At 42.0% G+C, this 13951-nt stretch overlaps 1 protein-coding gene across 4 annotated transcripts in view; it reads left to right on the top strand.

Moving 5' to 3' along the window:
• STAB2 (stabilin 2) overlaps nt 1-13951 on the top strand; it is an 85727-nt gene that overhangs the window by 47914 nt on the left and 23862 nt on the right. For all 4 annotated transcript variants that reach the window (XM_021284689.2, XM_065037189.1, XM_065037179.1 and 1 more), the window contains 11 exons: nt 251-382; nt 1377-1502; nt 2053-2109; nt 3327-3422; nt 4279-4474; nt 5155-5250; nt 6192-6237; nt 7773-7849; nt 9379-9504; nt 10047-10120; nt 11931-12002. In XM_021284689.2, the coding sequence (XP_021140364.2) occupies nt 251-382; nt 1377-1502; nt 2053-2109; nt 3327-3422; nt 4279-4474; nt 5155-5250; nt 6192-6237; nt 7773-7849; nt 9379-9504; nt 10047-10120; nt 11931-12002 (1098 nt within the window). The remainder of the gene's footprint in view (nt 1-250; nt 383-1376; nt 1503-2052; nt 2110-3326; nt 3423-4278; nt 4475-5154; nt 5251-6191; nt 6238-7772; nt 7850-9378; nt 9505-10046; nt 10121-11930; nt 12003-13951) is intronic.

Genomic DNA, 13951 nt, shown 5'->3' with positions numbered 1-13951 from the left:
GAAAGAGGAAGAAAAGAAAACCTTGGTCCCGCTAGCTCAATAGCCTTTCATCCCCCATGGTCAATAAAAGTTTCATTCTAACAGGAATGCAGACTCTTCCCAGTAGGAAATAAGAAATAACCTGCTGGCTGGAAAAGCTTCTCCTTAAATGCAGGCAATCTATGATTGGCTTATACCCTTTGGGAAAATCTATCCCTAATAGGTTTTCATGGTTTGTTACACAACTCTGAATTTACCCATGTGTTTGCAGGATGAAAACCAAATCCGCTATCACATTGTGTTGGATGAGAAGCTCCTGAAGAACAATCTGCACAATGGCATGCACAGGGAGACCATGCTAGGGTTCTCCTACCAGGTTGGGTTCTTCCTCCACAATGACCAGGTACTGCTGTCTGCATTTGCTTGGAGAAACAGGTTTCCTGCTTTTTATGTACCCAGCTTCATCTTTAAATTAACATGCAGTCAAAAGGAGCTGTGTACCCCCATTAGCTTCTGGGACACAATAGCACAAAAGTTGTTGGTCAAATGGAATACTCTCTCACAGACCTGCTTAATTCAAAGTCACCCTTGAAGGGATCTTTAATTGGATTTCAGTTGTGCTGTTCACATTTAGCAAGAGCTATTAGAAACCTGTCTTCAATTATAATACATTAATTCTATTTTCTGTGGATTTACTCTACTTTTAGTCCTAAGGGCTTGGAGCACTGGGCAACAAATACGAATTGCCTTTCAACACTACTCATTGAAAAAATCAGGCATAGCAAAATTAAGCAGCACACTCAATTCTCTGGCACAGCCATGAAGGAAACTTGGTTATCCTCTGTCTCAGAGCTACTTCTGGGTGCAGGCAAAGGAGGACAGAACAGTTCTCACCAAAGCAGTTTCAGCCCTGCTGTTTGCTCTGCCCAAGGCAAAGCCTTGGAAAAGCATCTTCTCATGGCGCTGATGCTGGTGAGGGCACAATGGGAGTGTGGGGTAGCAGTGAGATGATGAAAGCCGTCCTTGAAGGAGCAGCTGCTGAGAGGGCTTCCCTGAAGTCCCTAATCCCCTATATACAGCAAACCCAGCTCTTGGCTTTCTTTAGGCTCCTTCTTCAAATCCTTTACCTTTACACCCCACAGTGGAAAAAGATGATCTGCCAAATCTTATTGCTAAGAAACTTCAACATTTTCTAAGTCATCTAATGTCCTTCAGCCCAGTGAAGCTCTAAAATGTAGCAACTGGAATGTGAGGAAGTGCTTAAAGTTAATTATACTCATTGGTTTTCCTGAAGTGAGACTTGTACATTGAACCTTCTTTCACCTGCTACTACTCTAGTTACCAGATAGCTACCAAACAGCTCTGCTGCTTTCTAGCTGATTGCATTTCTTTTGCAGCTATTTGTAAATGATGCTCCTATAAGCTATACAAATGTTGCAACAGACAAAGGAATTATTCATGGGTTGGGAAAGGTCCTGGAAGTCCAGAAGAACAGATGTGACATCAATGATACCATAATCACTGTAAGTGGTTCTGTTCGTATAGGTGCTTAAAGACCCATCAGGGAGATCTATAGCCAAACACAGCTCAAATGTACAGGAAACGTGACAGTATATTTCCCATTAAGGAATGCACACATTTTCCACAATGGATATTCCTACCAGTTTTAGCATCTATTAAGAGAGCTTTGATCTTGCAATCGGTGTACTGACATCCTGGATAAAATATAATCAGAGTAGCACTGGGAGAAGCAATTCCTGAGCTTTAATTTTCAGAAATTCAGATGGGGAAGCATCGCTTTAGAAGAGCAAAGAGAAATACCCAAAAGAGCTTTCCTTCTCCTTCCCCTTGGGAGAATGCTTCCCATGGGCTGTCCCTACAGAACTGGTGGTAGGGATGTTCTTCCTCACTGAGCAGTGCAACTATCCTCACCGTGTTTATCAAGAGAGTTACCCTAACTGTGCATCCTGAGGGCTAGGTTTAGAAATACAGACGGAAATTATGCATTTTCTATTAAACAACCTGTCTTCAGCTCTACAATCTGTTAACTACCTCCCATTTGTGTTGCTTAAGGAAAAGTGCAGAATTTGTTCACAGCCATCAAGTTGTCCCCCAGGAACAATAGAAATAGTAAGTATTTTATCATTAATACTGTATTTTTTTTATCAAAACCACATGTAGATGCATTCAATCCTGGTTTTAATATAATTGCTTCAGTTTCAGCAAAAGTTGGAATTACTTCAGCCTGATAAATATATTGCTTGCAGTCAATAGACTTGATCCACCCTGAGAGCAAGGCAGCAGAGTCAAGGGTAGCTTGAAGATAAAATTATCTTTAAAGACCAGTTTCTAATATGCTTTGGAACAACTGAAGTCTCTTCAAACTGCAAAGGTTACCTCTACCATGCAGAACTGAGGAAGTTAAACATTGTCTGCAGTATGCTTGCTACAGGAGGAATTACAGAAGCAGCTTTGAGCCCTTCAAATCAGAGTTGTACATAAGGTCAAACTCAACCTGTCCCCAGCAATAAATACTCTGTGAGTTACGATCGCAAGGAGACTTGGAGACTATAGAGAATTTGGATGCCCAGGGCCAACGAATAAGAACTACAGATATTCAGCAGGTCCCTGTCAACCACAATATGACCTAGAGTTTCTTAGCATCTAAATTTATCTGGAAAAGCCTCTCTGTTGGGATTATATAAGTATAATTTCTTCTTCTTTAGAAAAAAAAAGTAATAATTATGCCAGTAATAGGATTCCAAAGCAGATCCAGTCCCATACACCCCATTAAAGTAATTGCCTGCAAAACCAAACCGAAGTACTCATGTGTAAAACTCAAAAACATTAACATTTGCCTTGCAATGAACAGATGGATGGATGCTTATCTCAGTCTCCTAACAAGCGTACAATGAGACCAGCAAGCCTTCTTCAGCAAACAGTCTTTACCAACTGTGTTCGGACTTGGATGATAAAGTTTCAACGGCTGTTTTTGCAGAACTTGGGCACTCAGTTTTCCAAGAAGAATTAGGAAGAATATGAAATATGTCCAAAAAAATGTTTGTCAGACCACAGGAAAATAATTCTGCTCAATTCTAAGCAAAGGCAGCATTAGATACATCTATAAAATGCCACAGGGTACTGGGTTAAATTGATCATTATGTTTGCTAGAAAGGAAATAATTTACCTAATGCATTTTTATTTGTAAAAGGATTTCCTTCATTTTCATCGTGAATGTGTGAGTCAGTGTACAGCATGCCTAAAGTTAATGTCCATTTTTTAAAACATTTGAAAGTAGCTGATCAATATTACTCAGAGGTGCAGCTGTTTCTCAAATTTTTGTTCAGGCAGGGGTGAAGAAATACTGTGTCCTCTCAGAAAACAATATGAGAATGTACACCATCCAGATCGGGTGCCAGCCAAAGTGTGCTAAAACCATCATTGTGAGTACACCATTTCTGTTGCAGTAGAAGCCTGGAACCCCCATCCCTGAACTTCACGCCCTTTGTAATCCCTGCTAAACACACACAGCATGTCAAGGCAGTCCCTGAGAATATAGTAATATTTATTGGCCTTTATTCTGCATGCAGCAGAGACAAGGAGGCTCAGGGGAGAACTTATCACTCTCTATCTAAAAGGAGGTTGTAGCGAGTTGGGTGTTGGTCTCTTCTCCCAAGTAACAAGCAATAGGATGAGACGAAATGGCCTCAATTTGTGCCAGGGGAGGTTTAGATTGGATTTTAGGAAAAATTTCTTAATGGAAAGGATTGTCAAGCATTGGAACAGGCTGCCCAGCGAAATGGTTGAGTCACCATCCCTGGAGGTGTTTAAAAGAAATGTAGATGATTTTCTTAGGGACATGGTTTAGTGTCAGTGCTAGGTTAATGTTTGGACTCGATGATCTTGAGGTTCTCTTCCAACCAAAATGATTCTGTAATTGGAAGGTTAAAGGCTGCTGACAGCTGCAGCATAGGAAGGACTGTGAGCCAAGGTGGTGCAGAGGAAGCACAGGTTTGGGAAAGGTAACCCCATGCTACTCCCAGGCAACCCCACCCCTCTTTCCCTGGGGCAGTGGAGGGCCTGTGGCTCCTACCAAGGATTTGGGGTGGCAGCATGAGCACTGGCACAGTAAGGAGCACGGTCAGAGACTGGCAGAGTTGAAGCACTGCTAAGAATCCAGACCTCCAATTCACCTCCACTCAGCAGCAGTCCCAACAGATCATACCCAGCAGCCATCTCCTTACTGCCATACTTTCCACCCTGACCCTGACCCTCAGCATGGCATTTCTGGGTTTCCAGACGAGGGAGTGCTGTGCGGGTTTCTTCGGGCAGCAGTGCCAGCCCTGCCCGGGGAGAGCGGGGAACGCCTGCTTCGGGAACGGCGTCTGCCTGGACGGCATCAACGGCACAGGCACCTGCTTGTGCGGAGAGGGGTTTGTCGGTACAGCCTGCGAAAGCTGCTTGGAAGGCAAATACGGCCGGAACTGTGATCAAGGTACTGAGCATTCCCTCAACACACAGGCACCTATGTTAGTCTTATCAGATGTCGAAATCTTCCCCTTAGACCCTTAGATCTTCTAACCATGGCCATTCTAGATCCTGGAATGGTGTATCACTTTCAAGGTAATAAGCCAGTCTTAAAAATCTCATTAACCCTTTTTCTTTCCCAGGCTGCCCAGGGAAGTGGTTGAGTCACCATCCCTGGAGGTGTTTAAAAGATGCATAGATGAGGTTCTTAGAGACATGGTTTATTGGCAGGGTTAGGTTAAGGTTGGACTTTATGATCTTGAGGGTCTCTTCCAATCAAAATGATTCTATGATTCTCTCTACTCCCTTGTTTGGAGACAGTGCTTCCTACTCTGGCACGCTACAGGCTTAGAACAGCATCCAGTGAGAATAATCCTCTTCAGTACTGCTTTTTCACCAGTGCTTTCCCATTAAGATGCAGTTTCAGTCCCTGCATTTAGGGATAGAGGCAAGATAAATATCTTTTTAATTTAGATTTATTCTTTCACTAGAAGCCAATAGGCACAAGCCAAAGCGTTTCTTGAAATAGTCTAGACTAGAATGTTCCATCAGCAAGATTGTGGTCTATCCCTCCTGCCAGCCCTTCCCCTCACTTTGCTGTGGACACTGCTACCCTGCCCAGGGGTTTCCTCCCATCTCTCCCCACAGCCTGCACTTGTGTCCATGGGAAATGCAGCAGCGGCATTGATGGCGACGGCTCCTGTGAATGTGATGTTGGCTGGAGAGGGGTGACATGTGAAACCGGTGAGTGTCCCCTCCTTTTTTTTCTGGAGTGAGAAGTGAGCATTTCAGGAAATGCCAGTGCACTACCCAGCAGCTTCCACATGCAGTGAAATACGGGTGACACTCCTGTGCCACGCCAATTAATTACTATATTAACAGAGATCCAGCTGAGATACTGCCTTTGAGATTTAAATGCCCAACTTAACTAATTCTCTACCTGTGTCACCCTGTATCTGTCCCAAAAGAATATCACATTTGTTAAGGCTATATATTTTGCAAAGCAGTTAACTAGCGTATTTTGATCCTCAGATCAAAAGCCCCTCAAGTGCTTCAATAAGTTAATTTAGCTATACAACACTCGATGACAATTTACGTGCTTGATAATGCAATAAAAAATTAATTAGCAGATAAATCCATATGTGCTGGTTTAATACAGGTCCTATATTGAATAAAATTATGTTTTAGTTAGACATAATTAAAATGTATTTAACTATTTCAGAACTCTAACAGTATAAAATAAAACATATTAATATAAGAATGTTAATAATAGCATTAAATATCTGGTTTAAATTTGCTTGGGGAAAAAAGAGATAATGAAAAGAACTTTAGAGCTAAAAGGTTGCTATAGTTGCTATATCTGAACAACTTTCAGTTCCTTTGGAAAACCTACACTGACATAGTTAAGCTAATAACACACAAATTCAGAGTGATAATAGATAAATGACAGCAGGCAAAATGTTATTTTGGTGATAGGTTAACATGCCTTTTCCCCACAACTGAATTTAATGGTAGCCACTTATCTATACAGATGGAGTCTCTATACAAACCGAGACAGTAGTTGTCTGGTGCAGAACTCATAACAGACTCCAGCTCTGCATTGTGGGAGCAAAAGACTGGGCAATTATAAGGATGTTGACCTAAAACATTCTAAACCCTGCTTCTTTTTTTTTTTCCTCTTGTAGAAATCACAGATGACGCATGTAACTCTTCATGCCATACCAGTGCTAAGTATGTATGGAATCCACTTATTTGGAGGAGAGGGGAGAAAAAGGGGATCTCTTGCAAGGCAAAAAGCAGTCTGTCTTGCTCTTTATGAAGATTTCTCAGCAGCATAGATAACACTCATGTTTTCCACTATAGAGATAGGAGGTGATGTTAATGTTATATACTCAGTAATTAGGCTGAAAAGTCCAAATGTGCATGTTAAAAGGGGAAACAAATGAGATTTTATGGGGAGGAAAAAAAAAAACACCTGTGAGACATCCTACCGTGCAGCATACAAAGACATGGAGCCTGCAGCACTAAAGAGAACAAAAGAGCAGGGCAAGTCTGATCACAAACGTGGGTTTCTTAGGTTGGCTTTATCTGTCCCTCTTATTTCCCCTCATCCACCATGACATACATAACTGAGAAATGCCATTGGCACTAGGGACTTCAAAGAGAGTTGAACTGGACAAGAAGCAGCCTTCCTCTTAATATCAAAATATTTAAAAAAAAAAAAAAAAAAAAAAAGCTCTCAGCAGTCTGGCACCAATACTGAGACACTAACCAGTTTTAAAAGGAGCAAGTCACCCCACTGAGCCATTTACTGAAGGTCACCCATACCCCATCATTCACCTAACATCAAGACTTCCATAACCTGAGGCACTTAAAGAACAAGGAAACTTGGCTGGAAAGTCACATCGTTTTCAGCCACAGCTCCTCTATAGGAACAGAGAAACCAGAGGGTCAAACCCCTTTTTTCCCAGATGTAGTTCCTTCTCTCCCCCTGCACATTTGTGAAGTGCACTTCACAAAGGGATATTTTACCAGGGTTTGTGGGTTTTTTTGGCAAAATTCCACTCTCAGATTTGCTCAGTGGGATCACCCACATACTGGCATCAAGACTGTGTTTCTGCCAGGGAAAGCAGACAGTTGTTCTGTTGAGCTTCATCCATCTACTGCCATACCCCTGTAGGTACAGGGACAGGCACAGCAGAAGTGGGAGGGAAGGAAGCGACTGTGCTGGCCACATCCTGATGATGTCCTGGGTCGCAGCAGGGAGCAATCCCTGCGTTATATAGAGCTCATGGAACGGTAAACCCACATTTGTATATAGCACACCAAACTTGGAAAAAACAAACAAACAAACAAACAAACAATAAAAACCCAGGGGACTTGGATGCCTGGCTCCTACCCTTGCATGTCAGTTCTGCCGCATCCCTCAATAAGTTGTGTGCACACAAACAAAACCTGATGAAGTTTTTGGGTGAGCAGGCATAAAACTTCTGGAGTTCAGCATGAGAAAATAAGACACTTGGCAGCCAAGGCTTGCAATACTTAAAATAATACATCCAAAATATGTTTGTAAATCATCCAAAATGCAACCAACTACATTCGTTTTTATGTTTGTAACTACATCATACCATATGGTTAAATGCCTTGCTATTTCTATGCAGCATTACTTTTGGAACGATGCATAGAAACAAGGGCTGTACACAAAACCTACTTTTTTCTTTCTTTTTCTTTATTTTAATGTAATTTCCCTCCTTTCAATTCTTTAGCTGCCTTCTCCTATCAAATGGCACTGCCTATTGCAAGTGTGCAGCTGGATTCGAGGGGAATGGGACATTTTGCACAGGCAAGTGGACCTTTTTCTTCCCTTTTGGAAAAAAAAAAAAAAAAAAAAAAAAAAAAAGAAAGAAGTAAAGAAAACACCAAAACAAAACACGCTTGAATTAGTCTGTGGTCATGGTAGAGCTGGTCAGAGATGAGCACTTCCCTATACACCAGTTAAAAAACACAAATTGCTGCCAGTTCCCTCCAAAGGAATAAGAGCCCAACAGGTGCAGATTCACAACAAACAAAGGGCTCAAAATCTCCAGGTTGTGGGTCATTGTGCTAAGGGAGACCAAAGAAAAGGGAACGTGCCGTGCACAACTGAGGCTCCATTGTTTGCAGAGCAGTGAAACATGGATTATGACTTTTACTCCTTTTCCCCACAAAGCTCAGCGAAGAGAGGCCAATTCAGGGAAGCTGTATAGCCCTACCATTTCCTCAGCCTTCTCAAGTTTCACAGATTTCTGGGGTGGTAAAATCAACTTATTTAGACCAGAGAGATCTGAGACTGCCTCTGAAAGGGGCAATAGCAGTTTATCCGCAGTGTCCCTCCAAGAGCCTGGGATATCCAGACTTACAAAATAGGCTGCTTCCGGCTACAGTGACCGTAATTAATTTTACAGTTGTTTTACTTAATCTTTAACTGATTAAATTATTGATTCTCTTGGGAACAGAAGTATATTTGTCTACTTACAATGGCTGGCAGGGTCCTAATCCAAGATTTTAGCACTCTGTCTGCTTTCATTTTCTCTTCTGGCACAAATCAAACAAATCCATTTTAATCTTCTGGTGGGAAATTCCTCATGTGCAGGAAGAGATGGGTGACACAGGTCACACATAGTGGCTCTGTGCTCACCCTTATTCCTCTATACAGTATTCCCAGGCAAAACCAGTTACAGGACAAGTCATCTGCCTAGTCTGGCTGTTACAGCTGCTGAAATAGCAGTTTGGGGTCATTTGAGGCACAAACTAAAGAAATGTTTGGGCTGATTTGATTCACACTGAGGATCAGAAAAGGCTTCTTACTTCCTCTTGGGATAACCCAAGCAAGCTCAATTTGCCAGCTCCTCACTCATCCAGGGTTGGAGAAACAGCACAAGTATCCACCTGAGTAACAACCAGGACTTTTTGTCACAGGAGGGCTGGATGGTATGACACTCTAGTCCTCCTGCAAAAGAAGGCATTTGACCTTTGTGCAGAAAAAAAACAAGCTAAGGGAAATCTTCAAATGGCCATTTAATCTAGAGAAGAATGTGAAGGTCCCCTTTCTGGTGCATGGCTGGAATGGGCAGAAATGGAAGATGGAAAGTTAGTGAAAGTCAGTCCTGGATGAACTCCTATCTTCCGGACTAGAAATATCTTCTCAGCTTTCCCTCTTGTAATCAATAAGATGTGTTAAATGTCTGGCACTAATGAAAATCCATGGCCTCTTAAATCAGAAAGATCCTGTGTTCAGAAAATGTTAGCAAATCCTTTTAAAGCATAGATACATCTTAACTTGAAAAGCCATTTAAGCACACTGGTTTAATCTGGGTCGTTGTCACTCTTCAGCTATTGATGCTTGCAAGACCAGCAATGGTGGCTGTTCTGCCAAAGCAGAGTGCAGAAAAACAACACCTGGCAATAGAGCATGCATCTGCAATGCGGGGTACACTGGAGATGGAATAGTCTGCATTGGTAAGCATTTGCAATATCTCATGTGTCACGAGAAGGAAAACTACAGGAGTGAGTTTTTCTGTAGATGGCAGATCCTCCTCCTACTGCAACCCGGAACTGCAGTTTCCTGATACTATAGACCCTGATGCCAAAAGCATCTCTACATGCCATATGGTTGATCCTACCTGGCCAACCACACAACTACAGCAGTGTCGTGTGACATCAAAGCTTATTAAAAAAATCTGCCTCTCAACAAGAATAGCCCCTTCTTCAGCATCCTGATTCACTCACACTCTTCTGACTGTTGCAAACTTAATGACTTTCAGACACTGTTGTACCATAACTTCCCAGGTGTGGTCTTAGAAATGCTGACAGCAAGGCTTTAGTCTTCACCAAGACAAATGCAAGACCTAGACCGAGTTATTAAGTAGTTAAAGGGAATGAGTTTCATTGATTCACAGTTGTCACAAATCTGCATTTCTAGTATGCTTTACTTAAAACTCTCCCTTCCTGGGTTTTCAGAAATCACTCTTTTTTTACTATACCTTTTCTATTTTATAAAGAAATCAACCCTTGTCTGGAAAACAATGGTGGATGTGATAGAAATGCAGAATGCACGCAGACTGGACCCAATCAAGTGAGTACTTTGTCAGTGCAGAAAAATAAGACTGGCCAACTGTTTACAGTTGGGTAAAGAAAGATTTCCCCATGTAAAGTTTATTTCTCAATTGAAAAGTGGATTTCATAACAAAAATTCTGAAAAGCGTATGTCTCCCTCAAAAAGGTATTTGAGAGAAAGTGTGGACTAACATGAAAAAAATAAACTCAGTAAAAGAAATCCAAAACTGAAGAGGAAAGCAGTGCTTTGCTGTTTGAAGCAGTTGTTTTCCTTCTTTGGGAGGTTTTGATGTGAATAACCTGTCAGTTTGAAAGTACTGCCTGATGTTTCTTTTATTGTTACAGAAACTGTTCATGGAAAAAAATCCATTTCAGACTAGCCCTTGTCCCAGCATAGCTCAAGTGTATTCACAAGGAAACAAAATGGGTTGAATCATTGTTCTCATGCAGGAGTTACACCATACCAGCATCCACTCAACTCCTCTGCTGCTCTGATTCTTCCATGCAGAAGTACCACGTACTCCACAAAGAAAAAGTAGTGTAAGAGAACAAAAGGGGAAAGGAGAAACAAATTGGCCTGGGCAATCAAGTGACACAGATTAGTGTTTCTATTTTCATAACATTTTCAGAAGAAGTCGAACACCCTGATTGCATCACTTCTTATCATCCCCCTATAGCTTCATATTGGCTATTGACAGGAATGTAATCCTCCAGCAAGGACTGCACAACAGTATTTCTTCAGGAGCAATGCAGAAAACAGCAACCAGGAGTCCCATGGCACCTCCTGCCTTCTAGTTGTTCCAGGGACAGGAGAGGCAGCAGCCCCTTAAGCCCTTTTTTGCCTGTACCGAGCAATTAACTCTTTGCCTTGACTGCCATTTGCAAGTCAGTAGATTTCTGATGGGAGCACAGAGGCATTTATCTCCTTCCCCATCCCTCTAGACAAGACAGGTGGTAGCTATTTTCTTCCATACATGGTAGCTGCAACGTGATTATTTATACTTCCTTGCTCACAAGAATACAATTAATATCAGAGCAATAATAACCTCCACTGCAAAATCCCACTGCAGCAGAGTCAAACTTACAGGATAGAAATGCATCTGCTTTTTGTAGGGCTTTCAGTCATCCAGATACGTAAGACACTGCTATTACACTGCCTACCAGTTTTACTTCTGCTGGAGAAGTCTCCTTGAATTTTTGATCTCCTGCATATTAAATGTGAATTCTAAATTGAGAACCACTAAGCAGTGAATTGGAAAGAGTTCTTTGCAGCCATGTCAATTTTTCATCGTTGTGAGAAATGCAAGCACAAAACAGAGTAATTGTGATGTGCCAAAAGCAATACTGTTGCATGGGAAGCTGGTAGTAACATCAGGACACAATTCCAAGTTTGTTTTGAAGATATTTTTCACCATTTTAAAAAAAAGTCAGGGGAAGGGAAGAGAAGAGCAGGCAATACTAATCTATACAAATAAAATGAGGGAAACAGGTTAGGGGTTTAGACTGTTTTGCCAGCAAGATGACTGTGCACAGGTGTCAGAGGGGTCATTGTGAATTACCAGGACAGCAGAGGAGAGATGAGAGATGGAGAGGCAGGGAAAGGGTGTATAGAGCCCCTTGAAAATTGTTGTTCCCCAGTCTCAGTCTATGGTTGCTCATGCTGGCTAAGAAGCTGCTGCAGGAGAGATTATGTACTTTCAGTTTAATAAATTGCACACCATATCACCATGAAGTAATCAGTCAAAAAAGTAAATTAAATATAAGTATGCTGAAAAAAAAAAAATCAAATACCTTTCCATGTATGCGTGTTTTCTGGTTTTGCTTTGTAGGCAGTATGTAATTGCTTGAAGGGATACTCTGGAGATGGTAAAAGATGCACATATATCAGCCTGTGTTCACAAGTAAGTATCCATTAAAGAGAGTAATTAAGGTCTTTTTATATTCATTACACTTTCGGTTTTGCATGTATTCAAAACTTAAGTCAGATACACCAGAATCCACTTACATTAACTTGGCTAATTTTTAAAAGTGCTTGGTTCAGAATATGCTTTAGTGCTCCTGCTATTTTATAAACCAAGTATGCAATAAGGGCTTTTCCTGGACCACAGCTGGGACGTAACATAAATGAGGGCCCAGACTCATCACTGAGTCTTAAAAAAACACTTCAGATCTAGAGAAATAGTCTATAGTAGTAAAATGTAAGTCGTAGCTTCTCAACAAGTTTATTGTCATTGCTACAGTTCATGTAATAGTGTATCAAGCCCTCACATTGCCACATCATTACCAATGAAATCTGTGATGGGGCAAAGAGGTGCTCAAGGGCCTGGGGGCCCTGAAGCAGCTGTTTTCCATGGAGGTCTCAGCCTGGAGGCTCAACTGGGGCAGAGCTTCCGTGGGGCAAGTCAAAAAGCAGAGGCCTGTAGCCCACATGTGCATGCTGCATCCCAAATGCATCCCTGAGGATGCAAGATACAGGATAGCGACACTGCAAGCTGCAACAGAGGCAGCTTAGTGAATGGCGAAACAGACGTGGTGAGATGGTGGATGGGAGAATGGAAACCACTCTGGATGGGGTGGTTAAAAGAGAAAAACAAACAAAACAAAAAACAAACAAAAAAAAAAAAAAAAAAAAAAAAAAAAAAAAAGAAAGAAAGAAAAACATCCACACCAACCACTCCCCTTCTTGCCATCTACAACATGCAATGATGCAATGCAGGGCTTCCCATGGCACTCTGCATTCTATCCCTCACCTATCACTGAGGGCCGAGAATCAGCCACATTTGTTCTGCACGAGCTGGCTCACACACTGCAAACCATGTATTTGCAAGCAACGTGGTTTTCTGTGCCAGCCTCATTGCTCTGCTTCTTGGCAAGCTGCAGCAGGGACACTCTCCTGTGCACATTAGTCCTTTGTGCTCCAAGTACAGTGACAATAACTCTCACCCTCCCAGCCTGGCCAGTCAGCAGACTTTATCTAACCTTGAAAGGTTGCAAAGATGAAAGAGCAAGTGTAAAGACAAAAGCTGGAGGAAGGGCAGCTTGAAGTTATGAGCCACTGCTTCTTATGATTTTGTATGCTTTTGATTTTTTCTATGCCTTGTTCCAGCAACTTTGCTTCTACGTGTTTAATTACACCAGGCTAATTATACATTTGAAAAAAAAAATAGTCTTGAGAAGCATCACTGTCGGGCCAGAGACTAATTTGGCTTCACAACAACCAAAACTCTGTGCAGCAAAACTTCATGGCAAGCTATAATAAACCCAAGATTGCCAACAGTCCACCTAAAGCTAGCCAAAAATATAGCAAGTGCACCCAAACCCATTATTTGTAGTTAGGGCTCACTGCAGGGCCCTAAGTCCCAAAGGAGCTTCTGGTGTCACTCGTGGCCCATAGGAAAGGATTCCTGAGATGATCAGCAGCAGAAAGGACTCCATGAAACAGGCACAAAGAAAGAAAGCAAGATGACTTCTCAGTTTTTCCTGATTTACTCTGAAGTCCAGGATAGAAACATACTTGAAAACTGAGGTGCTAACTGGGGAGCACATATTTGTGACAGGGCAGAGCTCTGAACCCCAGAACACTGCTCCCGGATGAGGAACATCTCTCCTTAGCACAAGGAGCATCTTGGAGGCAGGTGGCCAAGTGAGGTGCATCTGCTACTCCAAGCCTAAGGTTACACTGGTGGTACCTGGGAGTAGACAGGAGATGTTTTGGAGGAGAGCACATGTGGCAGGCCTGAGCCATCGGACAGACAAAGAACAACAGACAGTCCTGTGATAATTTTCCTCAAGAAATGCAGGTTCCTGGCACCATGAAAGCAAACTACAGCTGGAAATAGTTCCTGTCAGT

This window comes from Columba livia, chromosome 1 (genome assembly GCF_036013475.1).
Source record: "Columba livia isolate bColLiv1 breed racing homer chromosome 1, bColLiv1.pat.W.v2, whole genome shotgun sequence".
Taxonomy (NCBI): Eukaryota; Metazoa; Chordata; class Aves; order Columbiformes; family Columbidae; genus Columba; species Columba livia.
The sequence above is the reverse complement of the archived record's forward strand: the minus strand, read 5'-3'. Positions and strand labels throughout refer to the sequence as shown.